This window comes from Salmo trutta, chromosome 27 (assembly GCF_901001165.1).
Source record: "Salmo trutta chromosome 27, fSalTru1.1, whole genome shotgun sequence".
NCBI lineage: Eukaryota > Metazoa > Chordata > Actinopteri > Salmoniformes > Salmonidae > Salmo > Salmo trutta.
The window spans coordinates 45337862-45364200 of NC_042983.1; the positions used below are offsets into that span (position 1 = coordinate 45337862).

A 26339-nucleotide genomic window follows, 5' to 3' on the forward strand; every position below is an offset into this window, starting at 1 on the left:
TGGATAGAGAAGACATGGAGCAACACACTATGGAGCAGTTATTAGTGACAGTCTAACAGTATCCACAGCTCTTAGGGTATCAGTTATTAGTGACAGTCATCGGCAGCACACAGATAATTGTCTAGTGAAGAGGATTGAGGAGGAGGCACCTTCGTCCATGTTGGGTTGATCTTCATCATTACTGAAAGAGAAAAAATGTTGAACTAAGAACAGATATAGCCCTTGGTTCACTCCAGACTTGACTGCCCTCGACCAGCACAAAAACATCCTGTGGCGTTCTTCATTAGCATCAAATAGCCCCCGCGATATGCAACTTTTCAGTCAGGAACCAATATACACAGGCAGTTAGGAAAGCTAAGGCTAGCTTTTTCAAACAGACATTTGCTTCCTGTAGCACAAATTCCCCAAAGTTTTGGGACACTGTAAAGTCCATGGAGAATAAGAGCACCTCCTCCCAGCTGCTCACTACACTGAGGATAGGAAACACTGTCACCACCGATAAATCTACGATAATAGATAATTTCAATAAGCATTTTTCTACGGGTGGCCATGCTTCCCACCTGGCTACCCCAACCCCAGCCAACATCTCAACACCCCCTGCAGCAACTTTCCCTCCCCTCCGCTCCTTCTTCAACCAAATCCAGATAGCTGATGATCTGAAAGAGCTGCAAAATCTGGACCCCTACAAATCAGCTGGACTAGACAATCTGGACCCTCTCTTTCTTCAATCTGGACCCTCACTGAAATTGTTGCAACCCCTATTACCAGCCTATTCAACCGCTCTTTCGTATTGTCTGAGATCCCCTAAAGATTGGAAAGCTGCCGCGGTCATCCCCCTCTTCAAACGGGGAGACACTCTAGACCCAAACTGTTATAGACCTATATCCATCCTGCCCTGCCTTTCTAAAATCATCGAAAGCCAAGTTAACAAACAGATCACCGACCATTTCGAATCCCACCGTACCTTCTACACTATGCAATCTGGTTTCCGAGCTGGTCATAGGTGCACCTCAGCCACGCTCAAGGTCCTAAACAATATCATAACCGCCATCGATAAAAGACAAGTACTGTGCAGCCGTATTCATCGACCTGGCCAAGGCTTTCGACTCTGTCAATCACCGCATTCTTATCGGCAGACTCAATAGCCTTGGTTTCTCTAATGACTGCCTCGCCTGGTTCACCAACTACTTCTCTGATAGAGTTCAGTGTGTCAAATCGGAGGGCCTGTTGTCCGGACCTCTGGCAGTCTCTATGGAGGTGCCACAGGGTTAAATTCTCGGGCCAACTATTTTCTCTGTATATATCAATGATGTCGCTCTTTCTGCTGGTGATTCTCTGATCCACCTCTATGCAGACGACACCATTCTGTATACTTCTGGCCCTTCTTTGGACACTGTGCTAACAAACCTACAAACGAGCTTCAATGCCATACAACACTCCTTCCGTAGCCTCCAACTGCTCTTAAACACTAGTAAAACTAAATGCATGCTCTTCAACCGATTGCTGCCCGCACCCTCCCACCCGACTAGCATCACTACTCTGGACGGTTCTGACTTAGAATATGTGGACAACTACAAATACCTACAGTAGGTGTCTGGTTAGACTGTAAACTCTCCTTCCAGACTCGCATTAAGCATTTCCAATCCAAAATTAAATATAGAGTCGGCTTCCTATTTCGCAACAAAGCATCCTTCACTCATGCTGCCAAACATACCCTCGTAAAACTGACTATCCTACCGATCCTCGACTTTGGCGATGTCATTCACAAAATAGCCCCCAACACCCTACTCAGAAAACTGGATGTAGTCTATCACAGTGCCATCCGTTTTGTTACAAAAGCCCCATATACTACCCACCACTGCGACCTGTATGCTCTAGTCGGCTGGCCCTCGCTACATATCCGTCACCAAACCCACTGGCTCCAGGTCATCTATAAGTCTTTGCTCGGTAAAGCCCCACCTTATCTCAGTTTACTGGTCACCATAGCAACACCCAACCATAGCACGCGCTCCAGCAGGTATATTTCACTGGTCACCCCCAAAGCCAACACTTCCTTTGGCCACCTTTCCTTCCAGTTCTTTGCTGCCAGTGACTGGAACGAATTGCAAAAATCTCTGAAGCTGGAGACTTATATCTCCCTCACTAACTTTAAGCATCAGCTGTCAGAGCAGCTTACCGATCACCGTACCTGTACACAGCCCATCTGTAAATAGCCCACCCAACTACCTCATCCCCATATTATTACTTACCCCCTTGCTCTTTTGCAACCCAGTATCTCTACTTGCACATCATCATCTGCACATCTGTCACTTCAGTAGTAATGCTAAATTGTAATTATTTCGCCTCTATGGCCTATTTATTGCCTACCTCCCTACTCTCCTACATTTGCACACACTTTACATAGATTTTTCTATTTTTCTTTCTATTGTGTTATTGACTGTATGTTTGTTTATGTGTACTCTGTGTTGTTGTTTTTGTCGCACTGCTTTGCTTTATCTTGGCCAGGTCGCAATTGTAAATGAGAACTTGTTCTCAACTGGCCTACCTGGTTAAATAAAGGTGAAATATATATATATATATTTTTTAATCATTACTGAATGGCACCTTCATCCATGTTTGGTTGATCTTCATCATTCCTTTCTAAAGACACGTAGTGACAGTTGATTAAAGCGAACATTGTTTTAGAAAACTGATTACTATGTTGGAAAATGGAGGTGAGATGAACCTCCTCCATGAATCATCTTAGTTTAGAGGAGACCACGTCGAACGAGGTAGAACATGTTGATCAAATCAAATCAAATGTATTTATAAAGCCCTTCTTACATCAGCTGATATCTCAAAGTGCTGTACAGAAACCCAGCCTAAAACCCCAAACAGCAAGCAATGCAGGTGTAGAAGCACGGTGGCTAGGAAAAACTCCCTAGAAAGGCCAGAACCAAGGAAGAAACCTAGAGAGGAACCAGGCTATGAGGGGTGGCCAGTCCTGTTCTGGCTGTGTCCCGGGTGGAGATTATAACAGCACATGGCCTAGATGTTCAAATGTTCATAAATGACCAGCATTGTCAAATAATAATAATCATAGTAGTTGTCGAGGGTGCAACAAGTCAGTAACACAAGGAGTAAGTGTCAGTTGGTTTTTTCATAGCCGATCTTTGAGAGTGCCCCATTAGATCGCAGCATGCACGTCTTCCACAGGATCATGCTATGAGATGGGTATCACACAATGACGCACTGTGTCTAAGTGGAATGGAAACCATTTCAATATCTTTTTCTTTTTGTTGTGAAAACAAATATAGACCAAATAGTTTGTTTAGTAAGAGACTGTGTATGTGAAGTAAGTCATTATTTTTCTGGTACTTTAGGTTGTAAGTTGCCAGTGAAAAGAAAATCATGACTGATTTTTCTGTGGTGTATTATAACTGATATGGTAAGCGAAAGTGGGTATTTTGTTTCCACAAAACAGTAATCAGGCTGAAGTAGTTATACAACTCTATGATACTAGATATTACTACAGATATTACTAACCTGTACCCCTTGTATGTAGCCTCGTTATTGTTATGTTATTGGGTTACTTTTAATTATCTTTTACTTTATTTTTGTAAATATTTTCTTAAACTCTTCTTGAACTGCACTGTTGGTTAAGAGTTTTGTTAGTAAGCATTTCACAGTAAAGTCTACACCTGTTTTATTGAGCATTTCACAGTAAGGTTGTTGTATTCGGCGCATGTGACAAATAAAGTTAGATTTGATTTGAATCATCATTCTGAGATGTTACATATGCATTGGAATTCAGTGTTTCACCTGCCATCACCAGACTGGGGCGGGCTGCCTCTTCTGTACCTTACCCTACCATCCTCTGTTATCATCTCTCCTTCCTCCCCCCCCCCCATCCCTTCTTCAATAAATTGCCAAATTCGTTGTTGGCAGCAGCCTTGACAACCTGAGTAAAGAGGAACGGATTCATCTAAGAGACTTTGCATTTGGGTCCAATGTTTTCTTCTCATTTATCACTCTAAAGTATTTGAAGGCCAGAGACCTACTGCAAGACAACACCGTGTTATATAGTAACAGTATGAAAGGACTATCTGTTTTTGGTTAATTTTTTTTTTTTAAAGTGATGAATCTGTCATTCATTCATTAGTTTCATCCCTATCTTCATGTATTATTATGATTCTAATCTTCCTGTCTGTTGTCCAGATCAACATGTTTGTGGAAGGGTTCCATGATGCATTGCTGCTGTACGCCCTGGCGCTGCACGAAGCCATAAGGAACGGCCTCACCAAGAAGGACGGAGCAGATATCACCTATCGCATGTGGAACAGAACATTTGAAGGTAAAAAACAAAAACCCTCCGCTCATTATTAAACCTGTGTCCCAAATGGCACCCTATTCCTTATACAGTGAGATACGTGTCCCAAATGGCACCCTATTCCTTATACAGTGAGATACGTGTCCCAAATGGCACCCTATTCCTTACACAGTGAGATACTTGTCCCAAATGGCACCCTATTCCTGACACAGTGAGATACGTGTCCCAAATGGCACCCTATTCCTGACACAGTGAGATACGTATCCCAAATGGCACCCTATTCCTTATACAGTGAGATACGTGTCCCAAATGGCACCCTATTCCTTACACAGTGAGATACATGTCCCCAGACCTGTTTACCAGAAAACTATGTTGAAATCCCCACCCCAGATTTCCTTTGCAGAATGTGTGTAGGACTGCAGCGCCACAATATCTCCTTAAGATAACAGAATATGAAAAGCTAAACTACAATTTAATGTGTTGTCAAATAGGAAGGGGGGGATTGAGTCAGAGGCAACACTGAGTACAGATTGGAGTCACATGTCACAGAGGACATGTCCACTGGACAAACCGGTTAAAAAGGACAAGCCGCCACATTGCCAGCACTTAAATAACAATGTTTTGGATCAGTAGGAATTGTCAAGAACAGGGTCATGTTTTCTTGTTAAAAGAAATAATATTTTTTTTAAATGGCAAAAAATTTGGGAACACAGGCGGAGGGATGAAATTACAATTCTAGGAGGGCCTGCCAACACAAACGGCGGGAGGAGAGATGGGATTTCCTGTTATATTGGCCCTGGTGCAGGAATTTCTCCACTCCACTCTCTGTTTTCCTTGAAATGTTGGGCTCTTGTAGCTAATTAATTCTGCCATTCTTTGCATGCCGCTCGTCCTCTGGTTGCTGGGCAGGCATCGCAGGCCAGGTGTCTATGGACTTCAACGGGGACAGATACGGCGACTTCTCTGTGATGAGCATGACCAACACCGAGGCAGGCACCTATGAGGTAAGAACAACCTAAACCTAAAGCTAAACCTCATCCTCACCCTCCTGCATGGCTCTTGATCAGGGCTGTCATTTATAGAGCGTCCCAGAGAAGGAGTGTTGATCTAGGATCAGGTCATAAAGAGTCTCAGTAGGAGTGGTGATATAGGATCAGGTCATAGTCTCAGAAGGAGTGGTGATATAGGATAAGGTCATAAAGAGTCTCAGTAGGAGTGGTGATATAGGATAAGGTCATAAAGAGTCTCAGTAGGAGTGGTGATCTAGGATCAGGTCATAAAGAGTCTCAGTAGGAGTGGTGATCTAGGATCAAATCATAGTCTCAGTAGGAGTGGTGTTCTAGGATCAGGTCATAGTCTCAGTAGGAGTGGTGTTCTAGGATCAGGTCATAAAGAGTCTCAGTAGGAGTGGTGATCTTGAATCAGGTCATAAAGAGTCTCAGTAGGAGTGGTGTTCTAGGATCAGGTCATAAAGAGTCTCAGTAGGAGTGGTGATCTAGGATCAGGTCATAAAGAGTCTCAGTAGGAGTGGTGTTCTAGGATCAGGTCATAAAGAGTCTCAGTAGGAGTGGTGATCTAGGATCAGGTCATAAAGAGTCTCAGTAGGAGTGGTGTTCTAGGATCAGGTCATAAAATGTCTCAGTAGGAGTGGTGATCTAGGATCAGGTCATAAAGAGTCTCAGTAGGAGTGGTGATATAGGATCAGGTCATAAAGAGTCTCAGTAGGAGTGGTGATATAGGATCAGGTCATACAGAGTCTCAGTAGGAGTGGTGATCTAAGATCAGGTCATAAAGAGTCTCAGACTAGTTGATCTAGGATCAGGTCATAAAGAGTCTCAGACTAGTTGATCTAGGATCAGGTCATACAGAGTCTCAGTAGGAGTGGTGATCTAGGATCAGGTCATAAAGAGTCTCAGTAGGAGTGGTGATATAGGATCAGGTCATAAAGAGTCTCAGTAGGAGTGTTGATCTAGGATCACGTCATAAAGAGTCTCAGTAGGAGTGGTGATCTAGGATCAGGTCATAAAGAGTCTCAGTAGGAGTGGTGATCTAGGATCAGGTCATAAAGAGTCTCAGTATGAGTGTTGATATAGGATCAGGTCCCACCTGTCTGTGTGACCTTGATAATAATCATCTAAAAAGCAAACCGAGCCTATTCCTATGACGTAAGAACAGATAACTTCAAACTAATCCTGTATCTCCAGCTTCAATGCCATTCAACACTCCTTCTGTGGCCTCCAACTGCTCTTAAACGCTAGTAAAACCAAATGCATGCTTTTCAACCGTTCGCTGCCTGCACCCACATCACTACTCTGGACGGTTCTGACTTAGAATATGTGGACAACTACAAATACCTACAGTAGGTGTCTGGCTAGACTGTAAACTCTCCTTCCCGACTCACATTAAGCATCTCCAATCCAAAGTTAAATCTAGAATCGGCTTCCTATTTCGCAACAAAGCCTCCTTCACTCATGCTGCCAAACATTCCCTCGTAAAACTGACTATCCTACCGATCCTCGACTTCGGTGATGTTATTTACAAAATAGCCTCCAACACTCTACTCAGCAAGCTGGATGCAGTCTATCACAGTGCCATCCGTTTTGTTACCAAAGGGGAAATGGGGAAATGGGATGGGGGGGTTGGGAAGAATGGGATGGGGGGGTTGGGAAGAATGGGATGGGGGGGTTGGGGAAATGGGATGGGGGGGTTGGGGAAATGGGATGGGGGGGTTGGGGAAATGGGATGGGGGGGGTTGGGGAAATGGGATGGGGGGGTTGGGGAAATGGGATGGGGGGGGTTGGGAAGAATGGGATGGGGGGGTTGGGAAGAATGGGATGGGTGGGTTGGGGAAATGGGATGGGGGGGTTGGGGAAATGGGATGGGGGGTTGGGGAAATGGGATGGGGGGGTTGGGGAAATGGGATGGGGGGGTTGGGGAAATGGGATGGGGGGGGTTGGGGAAATGGGATGGGGGGGTTGGGGAAATGGGATGGGGGGGTTGGGGAAATGGGATGGGGGGGTTGGGGAAATGGGATGGGGGGTTGGGAAGAATGGGATGGGGGGGTTGGGAAGAATGGGATGGGATCACTTCTTTCAGTTTCTGTGCGTGCTGGGTTTATTGTTACTGATTCTGTAATATGATCTTATTGAGCTTTATATTTACGGACCTTTTTTTGAGTGGCAGCCGACAGGAAAATGCCAACAGAGTATGAGATTGACTGTCCTTGTTTCAGAGGTCTGTAACTAACTACTTTGGTGTTTGTGTTTTCAGACGGTGTGTAACTACTTTGGTGTTTGTGTTTTCAGACGGTGTGTAACTACTTTGGTGTTTGTGTTTTCAGACGGTGTGTAACTACTTTGGTGTGAACGAGAGTTTCCAGATGCTTCCAGTGTTCAACCCTGAACTCTTCACACTGAAAGGACGGCACAGAGTGTACCACACAGACCAGCCAGACAAATCATGTAAATTATCTAATATACAGTGACAAGAAAATAATATGTGAACCTTTTGGAATTACCTGGATTTCTGCATAAATTGGTCATAAAATTTCACAACAATAGAGAAAAACATAGTGTGCTTAAACTAATAACACACAAATTATTGTATATGTCTCCACCACTACACACACCAACAAACACAGACCTGTTTTGTTCTCTCTGTCTCCACTAACAAATACAGACATGTCCTTTTCTCTCTGTCTACACCAACAAATACAGACCTGTTCTGTTCTCTCTGTCTCCACACATCAAGCCATGAGATTGAAACACCCCAAGTTTTGTCTCACGTGTTTAATATTGGGGTTCAGTGCAGATGTGTAATATGGGGGTTCAGTGCAGATGTGTAATATGGGGGTTCAGTGCAGATGTGTAATATGGGGGTTCAGTGCAGATGTGTAATATGGGGGTTCAGTGCTTGACATGGGACTGAAATAGGTGCCGGAACTGTTTATATTTAGATGCAGGAGCTCTACAATACTTTAGAGCTAATAAAATAAACACAAGCTCAAGCCTGCAGGTATTCATATCAAGCCTGCAGGTATTCAGATCTAGCCTGCAGGTATTCAGATCTAGCCTGCAGGTATTCAGATCTAGCCTGCAGGTATTCATATCAAGCCTGCAGGTATTCAGATCTAGCCTGCAGGTATTCAGATCTAGCCTGCAGGTATTCAGATCTAGCCTGCAGGTATTCAGATCTAGCCTGCAGGTATTCAGATCTAGCCTGCAGGTATTCATATCTAGCCTGCAGGTATTCATATCAAGCCTGCAGGTATTCAGATCTAGCGTGCAGGTATTCAGATATAGCATGCAGGTATTCAGATCTAGCCTGCAGGTATTCAGATCTAGCCTGCAGGTATTCAGATCAAGCCTGCAGGTATTCAGATCAAGCCTGCAGGTATTCAGATCTAGCGTGCAGGTATTCAGATCTAGCGTGCAGGTATTCAGATCTAGCCTGCAGGTATTCAGATCTAGCCTGCAGGTATTCAGATCTAGCCTGCAGGTATTCAGATCTAGCCTGCAGGTATTCATATCAAGCCTGCAGGTATTCAGATCTAGCGTGCAGGTATTCAGATCTAGCCTGCAGGTATTCAGATCTAGCGTGCAGGTATTCAGATCTAGCCTGCAGGTATTCAGATCTAGCCTGCAGGTATTCAGATCTAGCCTGCAGGTATTCAGATCAAGCCTGCAGGTATTCAGATCCAGCCTGCAGGTATTCATCTTCGGTGTTCGATATACATTTGAAATCATCCACCACATTAGCTTAGCTGCCGATGAGCTTGTCCCCTATGGGCACACCCCACCTATCTGTCACTCACAGACAATCAAGTTAAAAAAATATATAGTGTACCACAGGTGTGTCGTTAGCCTAACTAATAGCCTCCCTCTTCGTCTCCAAGCAGGTGGTCTAGGAGTATCTGCTCTTACTGGGATCATAGTGGGATCCCTGCTGGGGACAGCACTCCTCATGTTCTTCTACTTCATCAGGTAAAACAGCACGGCAACAAGCTTCAACTGAAAGTTACGTTCAGTGGTGTTTGGCTCATTTCAACTGGATTCAAGCTTAGTTTTAACCTCAAAGACAGCAATGATCTATAGGACAGGCATAACGACTGACAGCTATAGGAGGAATACAGACATGACAGCTATAGGAGGGAATACAGACATGACAGCTATAGGAATACAGACATGACAGCTATAGGAATACAGACATGACAGCTATAGGGGGAATACAGACATGACAGCTATAGGGGGAATACAGACATGACAGCTATAGGAATACAGACATGACAGCTATAGGAATACAGACATGACAGCTGTAGGAGGAATACAGACATGACAGCTATAGGAATACAGACATGACAGCTATAGGAGGAATACAGACATGACAGCTATAGGGGGAATACAGACATGACAGCTATAGGGGGAATACAGACATGACAGCTATAGGAGGGAATACAGACATGACAGCTATAGGAATACAGACATGACAGCTATAGGGGGAATACAGACATGACAGCTATAGGGGGAATACAGACATGACAGCTATAGGAATACAGACATGACAGCTATAGGAATACAGACATGACAGCTATAGGAGAAATACAGACATGACAGCTATAGGAGGAATACAGACATGACAGCTATAGGAGGGAATACAGACATGACAGCTATAGGAATACAGACATGACAGCTATAGGAATACAGACATGACAGCTATAGGGGGAATACAGACATGACAGCTATAGGGGGAATACAGACATGAAAGCTATAGGAATACAGACATGACAGCTGTAGGAATACAGACATGACAGCTATAGGAATACAGACATGACAGCTATAGGAATACAGACATGACAGCTATAGGAATACAGACATGACAGCTATAGGAGAAATACAGACATGACAGCTATAGGAATACAGACATGACAGCTATAGGAGGAATACAGACATGACAGCTATAGGGGGAATACAGACATGACAGCTATAGGAATACAGACATGACAGCTATAGGGGGAATACAGAAATGACAGCTATAGGGGGAATACAGACATGACAGCTATAGGGGGAATACAGACATGACAGCTATAGGGGGAATACAGACATGACAGCTATAGGGGGAATACAGACATGACAGCTACAGGAATACAGACATGACAGCTATAGGAATACAGACATGACAGCTGTAGGAGGAATACAGACATGACAGCTATAGGAATACAGACATGACAGCTATAGGGGGAATACAGACATGACAGCTGTAGGAGGAATACAGACATGACAGCTATAGGAATACAGACATGACAGCTATAGGAATACAGACATGACAGCTATAGGAATACAGACATGACAGCTATAGGGGAATACAGACATGACAGCTATAGGAATACAGACATGACAGCTATAGGAATACAGACATGACAGCTATAGGAATACAGACATGACAGCTATAGGAGGAATACAAACATGACAGCTATAGGAGGGAATACAGACATGACAGCTATAGGAATACAGACATGACAGCTATAGGAGGAATACAGACATGACAGCTATAGGGGGAATACAGACATGACAGCTATAGGGGGAATACAGACATGACAGCTATAGGAATACAGACATGACAGCTATAGGAATACAGACATGACAGCTATAGGAGGAATACAGACATGACAGCTATAGGGGGAATACAGACATGACAGCTATAGGGGGAATACAGACATGACAGCTATAGGGGGAATACAGACATGACAGCTATAGGAGGGAATACAGACATGACAGCTATAGGAATACAGACATGACAGCTATAGGGGGAATACAGACATGACAGCTATAGGAATACAGACATGACAGCTATAGGAATACAGACATGACAGCTATAGGAGAAATACAGACATGACAGCTATAGGAGGAATACAGACATGACAGCTATAGGAGGGAATACAGACATGACAGCTATAGGAATACAGACATGACAGCTATAGGAATACAGACATGACAGCTATAGGGGGAATACAGACATGACAGCTATAGGGGGAATACAGACATGACAGCTATAGGAATACAGACATGACAGCTGTAGGAATACAGACATGACAGCTATAGGAATACAGACATGACAGCTATAGGAATACAGACATGACAGCTATAGGAATACAGACATGACAGCTATAGGAGAAATACAGACATGACAGCTATAGGAATACAGACATGACAGCTATAGGGGGAATACAGACATGACAGCTATAGGGGGAATACAGACATGACAGCTATAGGGGGAATACAGACATGACAGCTATAGGGGGAATACAGACATGACAGCTATAGGGGGAATACAGACATGACAGCTATAGGAATACAGACATGACAGCTATAGGAATACAGACATGACAGCTGTAGGAGGAATACAGACATGACAGCTATAGGAATACAGACATGACAGCTATAGGAGAAATACAGACATGACAGCTATAGGAGGAATACAGACATGACAGCTATAGGAGGGAATACAGACATGACAGCTATAGGAATACAGACATGACAGCTATAGGGGGAATACAGACATGACAGCTATAGGGGGAATACAGACATGACAGCTATAGGAATACAGACATGACAGCTGTAGGAATACAGACATGACAGCTATAGGAATACAGACATGACAGCTATAGGAATACAGACATGACAGCTATAGGAATACAGACATGACAGCTATAGGAGAAATACAGACATGACAGCTATAGGAATACAGACATGACAGCTATAGGAGGAATACAGACATGACAGCTATAGGGGGAATACAGACATGACAGCTATAGGAATACAGACATGACAGCTATAGGGGGAATACAGAAATGACAGCTATAGGGGGAATACAGACATGACAGCTATAGGGGGAATACAGACATGACAGCTATAGGGGGAATACAGACATGACAGCTATAGGGGGAATACAGACATGACAGCTACAGGAATACAGACATGACAGCTATAGGAATACAGACATGACAGCTGTAGGAGGAATACAGACATGACAGCTATAGGAATACAGACATGACAGCTATAGGGGGAATACAGACATGACAGCTGTAGGAGGAATACAGACATGACAGCTATAGGAATACAGACATGACAGCTATAGGAATACAGACATGACAGCTATAGGAATACAGACATGACAGCTATAGGGGGAATACAGACATGACAGCTATAGGAATACAGACATGACAGCTATAGGAATACAGACATGACAGCTATAGGAATACAGACATGACAGCTATAGGAGGAATACAAACATGACAGCTATAGGAGGGAATACAGACATGACAGCTATAGGAATACAGACATGACAGCTATAGGAGGAATACAGACATGACAGCTATAGGGGGAATACAGACATGACAGCTATAGGGGGAATACAGACATGACAGCTATAGGAATACAGACATGACAGCTATAGGAATACAGACATGACAGCTATAGGAGGAATACAGACATGACAGCTATAGGGGGAATACAGACATGACAGCTATAGGGGGAATACAGACATGACAGCTATAGGAGGGAATACAGACATGACAGCTATAGGAATACAGACATGACAGCTATAGGGGGAATACAGACATGACAGCTATAGGGGGAATACAGACATGACAGCTATAGGAATACAGACATGACAGCTATAGGAATACAGACATGACAGCTATAGGAGAAATACAGACATGACAGCTATAGGAGGAATACAGACATGACAGCTATAGGAGGGAATACAGACATGACAGCTATAGGAATACAGACATGACAGCTATAGGAATACAGACATGACAGCTATAGGGAATACAGACATGACAGCTATAGGGGGAATACAGACATGGACAGCTATAGGGGAATACAGACATGACAGCTATAGGAATACAGACATGACAGCTGTAGGAATACAGACATGACAGCTATAGGAATACAGACATGACAGCTATAGGAATACAGACATGACAGCTATAGGAATACAGACATGACAGCTATAGGAGAAATACAGACATGACAGCTATAGGAATACAGACATGACAGCTATAGGGGGAATACAGACATGACAGCTATAGGGGGAATACAGACATGACAGCTATAGGGGGAATACAGACATGACAGCTATAGGAATACAGACATGACAGCTATAGGAATACAGACATGACAGCTGTAGGAGGAATACAGACATGACAGCTATAGGAATACAGACATGACAGCTATAGGAATACAGACATGACAGCTGTAGGAATACAGACATGACAGCTATAGGAATACAGACATGACAGCTGTAGGAGGAATACAGACATGACAGCTATAGGAATACAGACATGACAGCTATAGGGGGAATACAGACATGACAGCTATAGGAATACAGACATGACAGCTATAGGAATACAGACATGACAGCTATAGGAATACAGACATGACAGCTGTAGGAGGAATACAGACATGACAGCTATAGGAATACAGACATGACAGCTATAGGGGGAATACAGACATGACAGCTATAGGAATACAGACATGACAGCTATAGGAATACAGACATGACAGCTATAGGAATACAGACATGACAGCTGTAGGAGGAATACAGACATGACAGCTATAGGAATACAGACATGACAGCTATAGGAATACAGACATGACAGCTATAGGAATACAGACATGACAGCTATAGGGGGAATACAGACATGACAGCTATAGGGGGAATACAGACATGACAGCTATAGGAATACAGACATGACAGCTATAGGAATAAAGACATGACAGCTATAGGAATACAGACATGACAGCTGTAGGAGGAATACAGACATGACAGCTATAGGAATACAGACATGACAGCTATAGGGGGAATACAGACATGACAGCTATAGGAATACAGACATGACAGCTATAGGAATACAGACATGACAGCTATAGGAATACAGACATGACAGCTATAGGAATACAGACATGACAGCTATAGGGGGAATACAGACATGACAGCTATAGGGGGAATACAGACATGACAGCTATAGGAATACAGACATGACAGCTATAGGAATACAGACATGACAGCTATAGGAATACAGACATGACAGCTGTAGGAGGAATACAGACATGACAGCTATAGGAATACAGACATGACAGCTATAGGAGGAATACAGACATGACAGCTATAGGAATACAGACATGACAGCTATAGGGGTAATACAGACATGACAGCTATAGGATTACAGACATGACAGCTATAGGGGGAATACAGACATGACAGCTATAGGGGGAATACAGACATGACAGCTATAGGAATACAGACATGACAGCTATAGGAATACAGACATGACAGCTATAGGAGGAATACAGACATGACAGCTATAGGAGGAATACAGACATGACAGCTATATGGGGAATACAGACATGACAGCTATGGGGAATACAGACATGACAGCTATAGGGGGAATACAGACATGACAGCTATAGGGGGAATACAGACATGACAGCTATAGGGGGAATACAGACATGACAGCTATAGGGGGAATACAGACATGACAGCTATAGGAATACAGACATGACAGCTATAGGAATACAGACATGACAGCTATAGGAATACAGACATGACAGCTATAGGAATACAGACATGACAGCTATAGGGGGAATACAAACATGACAGCTATAGGAATACAGACATGACAGCTATAGGGGGAATACAGACATGACAGCTATAGGAATACAGACATGACAGCTATAGGAATACAGACATGACAGCTATAGGGGGAATACAGACATGACAGCAATAGGGGGAATACAGACATGACAGCTATAGGGGGAATACAGACATGACAGCTATAGGGGGAATACAAACATGACAGCTATAGGAATACAGACATGACAGCTATAGGAATACAGACATGACAGCTATAGGAGGAATACAGACATGACAGCTATAGGAATACAGACATGACAGCTATAGGAATACAGACATGACAGCTATAGGAATACAGACATGACAGCTATAGGGGGAATACAGACATGACAGCAATAGGGGGAATACAGACATGACAGCTATAGGGGGAATACAGACATGACAGCTATAGGGGGAATACAGACATGACAGCTATAGGAATACAGACATGACAGCTATAGGAATACAGACATGACAGCTGTAGGAGGAATACAGACATGACAGCTATAGGAATACAGACATGACAGCTATAGGAGGAATACAGACATGACAGCTATAGGAATACAGACATGACAGCTATAGGAATACAGACATGACAGCTGTAGGAGGAATACAGACATGACAGCTATAGGAATACAGACATGACAGCTATAGGGGGAATACAGACATGACAGCTATAGGATTACAGACATGACAGCTATAGGGGGAATACAGACATGACAGCTATAGGGGGAATACAGACATGACAGCTATAGGAATACAGACATGACAGCTGTAGGAATACAGACATGACAGCTATAGGAATACAGACATGACAGCTATAGGAATACAGACATGACAGCTATAGGAATACAGACATGACAGCTATAGGAATACAGACATGACAGCTATAGGAATACAGATATGACAGCTGTAGGAATACAGACATGACAGCTATAGGAATACAGACATGACAGCTGTAGGAATACAGACATGACAGCTATAGGAGGAATACAGACATGACAGCTATAGGAATACAGATATGACAGCTGTAGGAATACAGACATGACAGCTATAGGAATACAGACATGACAGCTATAGGAATACAGACATGACAGCTATAGGAATACAGACATGACAGCTATAGGGGGAATACAGACATGACAGCTATAGGATTACAGACATGACAGCTATAGGGGGAATACAGACATGACAGCTATAGGGGGAATACAGACATGACAGCTATAGGAATACAGACATGACAGCTATAGGAATACAGACATGACAGCTATAGGAGGAATACAGACATGACAGCTATAGGAATACAGACATGACAGCTATAGGGGGAATTCAGACATGACAGCTATAGGGGGAATACAGACATGACAGCTATAGGGGGAATACAGACATGACAGCTATAGGGGGAATACAGACATGACAGCTATAGGAATACAGACATGACAGCTATAGGAATACAGACATGACAGCTATAGGGGGAATACAGACATGACAGCTATAGGGGGAATACAGACATGACAGCTATAGGAATACAGACATGACAGCTATAGGAATACAGACATGACAGCTATAGGGGGAATACAGACATGACAGCTATAGGGGGAATACAGACATGACAGCTATAGGAATACAGACATGACAGCTATAGGAATACAGACATGACAGCTATAGGAATACAGACATGACAGCTATAGGAGGAATACAGACATGACAGCTATAGGGGGAATACAGACATGACAGCTATAGGAATACAGACATGACAGCTATAGAGGGAATACAGACATGACAGCTATAGGGGGAATACAGACATGACAGCTATAGGAATACAGACATGACAGCTATAGGAATACAGACATGACAGCTATAGGAATACAGACATGACAGCTATAGGGGGAATACAGACATGACAGCTATAGGAATACAGACATGACAGCTATAGGAATACAGACATGACAGCTATAGGGGGAATACAGACATGACAGCTATAGGAATACAGACATGACAGCTATAGGAATACAGACATGACAGCTATAGGAATACAGACATGACAGCTGTAGGAATACAGACATGACAGCTATAGGGGGAATACAGACATGACAGCTATAGGGGGAATACAGACATGACAGCTGTAGGGGGAATACAAACAGGACAGCTATAGGAGGAATACAGGCATGACAGCTATAGGAATACAGACATGACAGCTGTAGGAGGAATACAGACATGACAGCTATAGGAATACAGACATGACAGCTATAGGAGGAATACAGACATGACAGCTATAGGAATACAGACATGACAGCTGTAGGAGGAATACAGACATGACAGCTATAGGGGGAATACAGACATGACAGCTATAGGAGGAATACAGACATGACAGCTATAGGAATACAGACATGACAGCTATAGGGGGAATACAGACATGACAGCTATAGGATTACAGACATGACAGCTATAGGGGGAATACAGACATGACAGCTATAGGGGGAATACAGACATGACAGCTATAGGAATACAGACATGACAGCTATAGGAATACAGACATGACAGCTATAGGAGGAATACAGACATGACAGCTATAGGAATACAGACATGACAGCTATAGGGGGAATACAGACATGACAGCTATAGGGGGAATACAGACATGACAGCTATAGGGGGAATACAGACATGACAGCTATAGGGGGAATACAGACATGACAGCTATAGGAATACAGACATGACAGCTATAGGAATACAGACATGACAGCTATAGGGGGAATACAGACATGACAGCTATAGGGGGAATACAGACATGACAGCTATAGGAATACAGACATGACAGCTATAGGAATACAGACATGACAGCTATAGGGGGAATACAGACATGACAGCTATAGGAATACAGACATGACAGCTATAGGAATACAGACATGACAGCTATAGGGGGAATACAGACATGACAGCTATAGGAATACAGACATGACAGCTATAGGGGGAATACAGACATGACAGCTATAGGAGGAATACAGACATGACAGCTATAGGAGGAATACAGACATGACAGCTATAGGAATACAGACATGACAGCTATAGGGGAATACAGACATGACAGCTATAGGAGGAATACAGACATGACAGCTATAGGAATACAGACATGACAGCTATAGGAATACAGACATGACAGCTATAGGGGGAATACAGACATGACAGCTATAGGGGGAATCCAGACATGACAGCTATAGGAATACAGACATGACAGCTATAGGGGGAATACAGACATGACAGCTATAGGGGGAATACAGACATGACAGCTATAGGAATACAGACATGACAGCTATAGGAATACAGACATGACAGCTATAGGAATACAGACATGACAGCTATAGGGGAATACAGACATGACAGCTATAGGAATACAGACATGACAGCTATAGGAATACAGACATGACAGCTACAGGGGGAATACAGACATGACAGCTATAGGAATACAGACATGACAGCTATAGGAATACAGACATGACAGCTATAGGAATACAGACATGACAGCTATAGGAATACAGACATGACAGCTATAGGGGGAATACAGACATGACAGCTATAGGAGGAATACAGACATGACAGCTATAGGAGGAATACAGACATGACAGCTATAGGGGGAATACAGACATGACAGCTATAGGGGGAATACAGACATGACAGCTATAGGAATACAGACATGACAGCTATAGGAATACAGACATGACAGCTATAGGGGGGATACAGACATGACAGCTATAGGGGGAATACAGACAGGACAGCTATAGGAGGAATACAGACATGACAGCTATAGGAATACAGACATGACAGCTATAGGAATACAGACATGACAGCTATAGGGGGAATACAGACATGACAGCTATAGGGGGAATACAGACAGGACAGCTATAGGAGGAATACAGACATGACAGCTATAGGAATACAGACATGACAGCTATAGGAATACAGACATGACAGCTATAGGAGGAATACAGACATGACAGCTATAGGGATACAGACATGACAGCTATAGGGGGAATACAGACATGACAGCTATAGGAATACAGACATGACAGCTATAGGGGGAATACAGACATGACAGCTATAGGGGGAATACAGACATGACAGCTATAGGAATACAGACATGACAGCTATAGGGGGAATACAGACATGACAGCTATAGGGGGAATACAGACATGACAGCTATAGGAGGAATACAGACATGACAGCTATAGGAATACAGACATGACAGCTATAGGAATACAGACATGACAGCTATAGGAATACAGACATGACAGCTATAGGGGGAATACAGACATGACAGCTATAGGGGGAATACAGACATGACAGCTATAGGAATACAGACATGACAGCTATAGGGGGAATACAGACATGACAGCTATAGGAATACAGACATGACAGCTATAGGAATACAGACATGACAGCTATAGGAATACAGACATGACAGCTATAGGGGGAATACAGACATGACAGCTATAGGAATACAGACATGACAGCTATAGGGGGAATACAGACATGACAGCTATAGGGGGAATACAGACATGACAGCTATAGGAATACAGACATGACAGCTATAGGAATACAGACATGACAGCTATAGGAGGAATACAGACATGACAGCTATAGGAATACAGACATGACAGCTATAGGGGGAATACAGACATGACAGCTATAGGGGGAATACAGACAGGACAGCTATAGGAATACAGACATGACAGCTATAGGGGGAATACAGACAGGACAGCTATAGGGGGAATACAGACAGGACAGCTATAGGAATACAGACATGACAGCTATAGGGGGAATACAGACATGACAGCTATAGGAATACAGACATGACAGCTATAGGAATACAGACATGACAGCTATAGGGGGAATACAGACATGACAGCTATAGGGGGAATACAGACATGACAGCTATAGGGGGAATACAGACAGGACAGCTATAGGAGGAATACAGACATGACAGCTATAGGAATACAGACATGATAGCTATAGGAATACAGACATGACAGCTATAGGAATACAGACATGACAGCTATAGGAGGAATACAGACATGACAGCTATAGGGGGAATACAGACATGACAGCTATAGGAATACAGACATGACAGCTATAGGAATACAGACATGACAGCTATAGGGGGAATACAGACATGACAGCTATAGGAATACAGACATGACAGCTATAGGAATACAGACATGACAGCTTTAGGAATACAGACATGACAGCTATAGGAATACAGACATGACAGCTATAGGAATACAGACATGACAGCTATAGGAGGAATACAGACATGACAGCTATAGGGGGAATACAGACATGACAGCTATAGGAATACAGACATGACAGCAATAGGAATACAGACATGACAGCTATAGGGGGAATACAGACATGACAGCTATAGGAGGAATACAGACATGACAGCTATAGGAATACAGACATGACAGCTATAGGAATACAGACATGACAGCTATAGGAATACAGACATGACAGCTATAGGAATACAGACATGACAGCTATAGGGGGAATACAGACATGACAGCTATAGGAATACAGACATGACAGCTATAGGAATACAGACATGACAGCTATAGGAATACAGACATGACAGCTATAGGGGGAATACAGACATGACAGCTATAGGAATACAGACATGACATCTATAGGGGGAATACAGACATGACAGCAATAGGGGGAATACAGACATGACAGCTATAGGGGGAATACAGACATGACAGCTATAGGAATACAGACATGACAGCTATAGGAATACAGACATGACAGCTATAGGAATACAGACATGACAGCTATAGGGGGAATATAGACATGACAGCTATAGGAATACAGACATGACAGCTGTAGGAATACAGACATGACAGCTATAGGAATACAGACATGACAGCTATAGGAATACAGACATGACAGCTATAGGAATACAGACATGACAGCTGTAGGAATACAGACATGACAGCTATAGGGGGAATACAGACATGACAGCTATAGGAGGAATACAGACATGACAGCTATAGGAATACAGACATGACAGCTATAGGAGGAATACAGACATGACAGCAATAGGGGGAATACAGACATGACAGCTATAGGAATACAGACATGACAGCTATAGGAGGAATACAGACATGGCAGCTATAGGAATACAGACATGACAGCTATAGGAATACAGACATGACAGCTATAGGAGGAATACAGACATGACAGCTATAGGGGAATACAGACATGACAGCTATAGGAATACAGACCATGACAGCTATAGGAATACGACATGACAGCTATAGGGGAATACAGACATGACAGCTATAGGAATACAGACATGACAGCTATAGGAATACAGACATGGCAGCTATAGGAATACAGACATGACAGCTATAGGGGGAATACAGACATGACAGCTATAGGAATACAGACATGACAGCTATAGGAATACAGACATTACAGCTATAGGAATACAGACATGACAGCTATAGGAATACAGACATGACAGCTATAGGGGGAATACAGACATGACAGCTATAGGAATACAGACATGACAGCTATAGGGGGAATACAGACATGACAGCTATAGGAATACAGACATGACAGCTATAGGAATACAGACATGACAGCTATAGGAATACAGACATGACAAACTATAGGAATACAGACATCTGACAGCTATAGGGGGAATACAGACATGACAGCTATAGGAATACAGACATGACAGCTATAGGGGGATACAGACATGACAGCTATAGGGGGAATACAGACATGACAGCTATAGGGGGAATACAGACATGACAGCTATAGGGGGAATACAGACATGACAGCTATAGGAATACAGACATGACAGCTATAGGAGGAATACAGACATGACAGCTATAGGAATACAGACATGACAGCTATAGGAATACAGACATGACAGCTATAGGAATACAGACATGACAGCTATAGGGGGAATACAGACATGACAGCTATAGGGGGAATACAGACATGACAGCTATAGGAATACAGACATGACAGCTATAGGGGGAATACAGACATGACAGCTATAGGGGGAATACAGACATGACAGCTATAGGAATACAGACATGACAGCTATAGGAATACAGACATGACAGCTATAGGAATACAGACATGACAGCTATAGGAATACAGACATGACAGCTATAGGAATACAGACATGACAGCTATAGGAGGAATACAGACATGACAGCTATAGGAGGAATACAGACATGACAGCTATAGGGGGAATACAGACATGACAGCTATAGGAATACAGACATGACAGCTATAGGAATACAGACATGACAGCTATAGGGGAATACAGACATGACAGCTATAGGAATACAGACATGACAGCTATAGGAATACAGACATGACAGCTATAGGAATACAGACATGACAGCTATAGGAATACAGACATGACAGCTATAGGGGGAATACAGACATGACAGCTATAGGAATACAGACATGACAGCTATAGGGGGAATACAGACATGACAGCTATAGGAATACAGACATGACAGCTATAGGAATACAGACATGACAGCTATAGGGGGAATACAGACATGACAGCTATAGGAATACAGACATGACAGCTATAGGAGGAATACAGACATGACAGCTATAGGAATACAGACATGACAGCTATAGGAATACAGACATGACAGCTATAGGGAATACAGACATGACAGCTATAGGAATACAGACATGACAGCTATAGGAATACAGACATGACAGCTATAGGAATACAGACATGACAGCTATAGGAGGATACAGACATGACAGCTATAGGAGGAATACAGACATGACAGCTATAGGGGGAATACAGACATGACAGCTATAGGAATACAGACATGACAGCTATAGGAATACAGACATGACAGCTATAGGAATACAGACGTGACAGCTATAGGAATACAGACATGACAGCTATAGGGGGAATACAGACATGACAGCTATAGGAATACAGACATGACAGCTATAGGAGGAATACAGACATGACAGCTATAGGAATACAGACATGACAGCTATAGGAATACAGACATGACAGCTATAGGAATACAGACATGACAGCTATAGGAATACAGACATGACAGCTATAGGAATACAGACATGACAGCTATAGGAGGAATACAGACATGACAGCTATAGGAATACAGACATGACAGCTATAGGGGAATACAGACATGACAGCTATAGGGGGAATACAGACATGACAGCTATAGGAATACAGACATGACAGCTATAGAGGGAATACAGACATGACAGCTATAGGAATACAGACATGACAGCTATAGGAATACAGACATGACAGCTATAGGAGGAATACAGACATGACAGCTATAGGAGGAATACAGACATGACAGCTATAGGAATACAGACATGACAGCTATAGGAATACAGACTTGACAGCTATAGGAATACAGACATGACAGCTATAGGAATACAGACTTGACAGCTATAGGAGGAATACAGACATGACAGTTATAATTTAAGCATCACAGTAAACATACATATCTTGCCTGGTCTAAATAAAATTGTAATGAATGTGAACTCAAATCTTTTTTGTTGTTGTTGTTCCTAACAGGAAGAACTACACCATAACCATTGAGAGACGCACAGCCAGGGAGGAACGTGACATGGGGAAACATCGTCAGTTACGAGAAGACTCTGTCAGATCGAACTTCTCCGCGGCGTAGAGCATCGCTGCGTTCGTCTGTGGCTCCCCGAAGGTTCCGTTCCAGCGAAGCATCATGGGAATGTGACCAAAGACTCGACACACTGTACCCTGCTGTCAGAGTACTCGTGCTATTTAAAGAAAGACATAGTGTCATTGTTTTGTTTTGTGTTTTTTTTGTTGTTGTTGTTGTGTGTTTTAAAGTTTTTTTGGAATTTCATCAACTCAGGAAAGTCAGCCGTCACAAAGCGCCACTTGCGTCTCATCTCTGCAGAAAGATATAAGTGTATATTCTCCCCTTAAGAGGGGCCAGCACGGAAGCATTTATAGTCTGCGCAAAATTGCTTTTAGTAATTATCAAGACCTTACTAGTATTACACTGCGCAATTGTTAATGTACAGAATCGTGGGTGTGAATGTATTCAGATAATTGACGATGTTGTGTCATGAGACTTTGGAAAAGTTTTGACCTGTTTGTCAGTAAAAAAAGCATTTGTTCTCCACCCTGCTGTGTTTTAGTCAAACCTGAGGTAACTGGGTTAGGCCGGGTCAGAGGTAACTGGGTTAGGCCGGGTCAGAGGTAACTGGGTTAGGCCGGGTCAGAGGTAACTGGGTTAGACCAGGTCAGAGGTAGGCCAGGTCAGAGGTAACTGGGTTAGGCCGGGTCAGAGGTAGGCCAGGTCAGAGGTAACTGGGTTAGGCCGGGTCAGAGGTAGGCCAGGTCAGAGGTAACTGGGTTAGGCCGGGTCATAGGTAGGCCAGGTCAGAGGTAACTGGGTTAGGCCGGGTCAGAGGTAACTGGGTTAGGCCAGGTCAGAGGTAACTGGGTTAGGCCAGGTCAGAGGTAACTGGGTTAGGCCGGGTCAGAGGTAACTGGGTTAGGCCGGGTCAGAGGTAACTGGGTTAGACCGGGTCAGAGGTAACTGGGTTAGGCCAGGTCAGAGGTAACTGGGTTAGGCCAGGTCAGAGGTAACTGGGTTAGGCCGGGTCAGAGGTAACTGGGTTAGGCCAGGTCAGAGGTAACTGGGTTAGGCCGGGTCAGAGGTAACTGGGTTAGGTCGGGTCAGAGGTAACTGGGTTAGGCCGGGTCAGAGGTAACTGGGTTAGGCCGGGTCAGAGGTAACTGGGTTAGGCCGGGTCAGAGGTAACTGGGTTAGGTCGGGTCAGAGGTAACTGGGTTAGGCCGGGTCAGAGGTAACTGGGTTAGGCCAGGTCAGAGGTAACTGGGTTAGGCCAGGTCAGAGGTAACTGGGTTAGGCCGGGTCAGAGGTAACTGGGTTAGGTCGGGTCAGAGGTAACTGGGTTAGGCCGGGTCAGAGGTAACTGGGTTAGGCCGGGTCAGAGGTAACTGGGTTAGGCCGGGTCAGAGGTAACTGGGTTAGGCCAGGTCAGAGATAACTGGGTTAGACCGGGTCAGAGGTAGGCCAGGTCAGAGGTAACTGGGTTAGGCCAGGTCAGAGGTAACTGGGTTAGACCGGGTCAGAGGTAGGCCAGGTCAGAGGTAACTGGGTTAGGCCGGGTCAGAGATAACTGGGTTAGGCCGGGTCAGAGGTAACTGGGTTAGGCCGGGTCAGAGGTAACTGGGTTAGGCCGGGTCAGAGGTAACTGGGTTAGGCCAGGTCAGAGGTAACTGGGTTAGGCCAGGTCAGAGGTAACTGGGTTAGACCAGGTCAGAGGTAACTGGGTTAGGCCAGGTCAGAGGTAACTGGGTTAGGCCGGGTCAGAGGTTCCTGGGTTAGGCCAGGTCAGAGGTAGGCCAGGTCAGAGGTAACTGGGTTAGGCCGGGTCAGAGGTAACTGGGTTAGGCCGGGTCAGAGGTAACTGGGTTAGGCCAGGTCAGAGGTAACTGGGTTAGGCCGGGTCAGAGGTAACTGGGTTAGGCCAGGTCAGAGGTAACTGGGTTAGGCCGGGTCAGAGGTTCCTGGGTTAGGCCAGGTCAGAGGTAGGCCAGGTCAGAGGTAACTGGGTTAGGCCAGGTCAGAGGTAACTGGGTTAGGCCAGGTCAGAGGTAGGCCAGGTCAGAGGTAACTGGGTTAGGCCAGGTCAGAGGTAACTGGGTTAGGCCAGGTCAGAGGTAGGCCAGGTCAGAGGTAAAACTGGGTTTAGGCCAGGTCAGAGGTAACTGGGTAGGCCAGGTCAGAGGTAACTGGGTTAGGCGGGTCAGAGAGGTAACTGGGTTAGGCCGGGTCAGAGGGTAACTGGGTTAGGCCGGGTCAGAGGTAACTGGGTTAGACCGGGTCAGAGGTAACTGGGTTAGGCCAGGTCAGAGGTAACTGGGTTAGGCCAGGTCAGAGGTAACTGGGTTAGGCCGGGTCAGAGGTTCAGAGTACTGGGTTAGGCCAGGTCAGAGGTAACGGGTTAGGCGGGTCAGAGGGTACACTGGGTTAGGTCGGGGTCAGAGGTAACTGGGTTAGGCCGGGTCAGAGGTAACTGGGTTAGGCAGGTCAGAGGGTAACTGGGGTTAGGCGGGTCAGAGGTAAACTGGGTTAGGTCGGGTCAGAGGGGTAACTGGGTTAGGCCGGGTCAGAGGTTAACTGGGTAGGCCAGGTCAGGTAACTGGGTTAGGCCGGTCAGAGGTAACTGGTTAGCCAGGTCAGAGGTAACTGGGTTAGGCCGGTCAGAGGTAACGGGTTAGGTCGGGTCAGAGGTAACTGGGTTTAGGCCG

The 26339-nt window shown here is 44.2% G+C and overlaps 1 protein-coding gene and 1 long non-coding RNA gene across 5 annotated transcripts in view; both read left to right on the plus strand.

Moving 5' to 3' along the window:
• Positions 1-24177, plus strand: part of LOC115165064 (atrial natriuretic peptide receptor 3) — a 74817-nt gene extending 50640 nt beyond the window's left edge. The window contains exons 4-8 of one of the 2 annotated variants that reach the window (XM_029718098.1): positions 4198-4333; positions 5219-5313; positions 7650-7770; positions 9204-9291; positions 23586-24177. In XM_029718098.1, the coding sequence (XP_029573958.1) occupies positions 4198-4333; positions 5219-5313; positions 7650-7770; positions 9204-9291; positions 23586-23697 (552 nt within the window). In that variant the 3' untranslated portion in view covers positions 23698-24177. The remainder of the gene's footprint in view (positions 1-4197; positions 4334-5218; positions 5314-7649; positions 7771-9203; positions 9292-23585) is intronic. The other variant, XM_029718099.1, reaches the window with a different exon arrangement.
• A 1162-nt stretch (positions 24178-25339) lies between these two features.
• On the plus strand, positions 25340-25956 carry LOC115165065 (uncharacterized). 3 transcript variants are annotated; one of them, XR_003870062.1, is made up of 4 exons: positions 25340-25400; positions 25492-25584; positions 25626-25748; positions 25919-25956. It is a non-coding gene; the product is annotated as an uncharacterized LOC115165065 (long non-coding RNA). The 3 variants fall into 3 exon arrangements; XR_003870063.1 differs by lacking the exon at positions 25919-25956 and having other exon boundaries at positions 25492-25591; positions 25633-25758; XR_003870061.1 differs by lacking the exon at positions 25919-25956 and having other exon boundaries at positions 25626-25758.
• Positions 25957-26339: the final 383 nt, after the last annotated feature.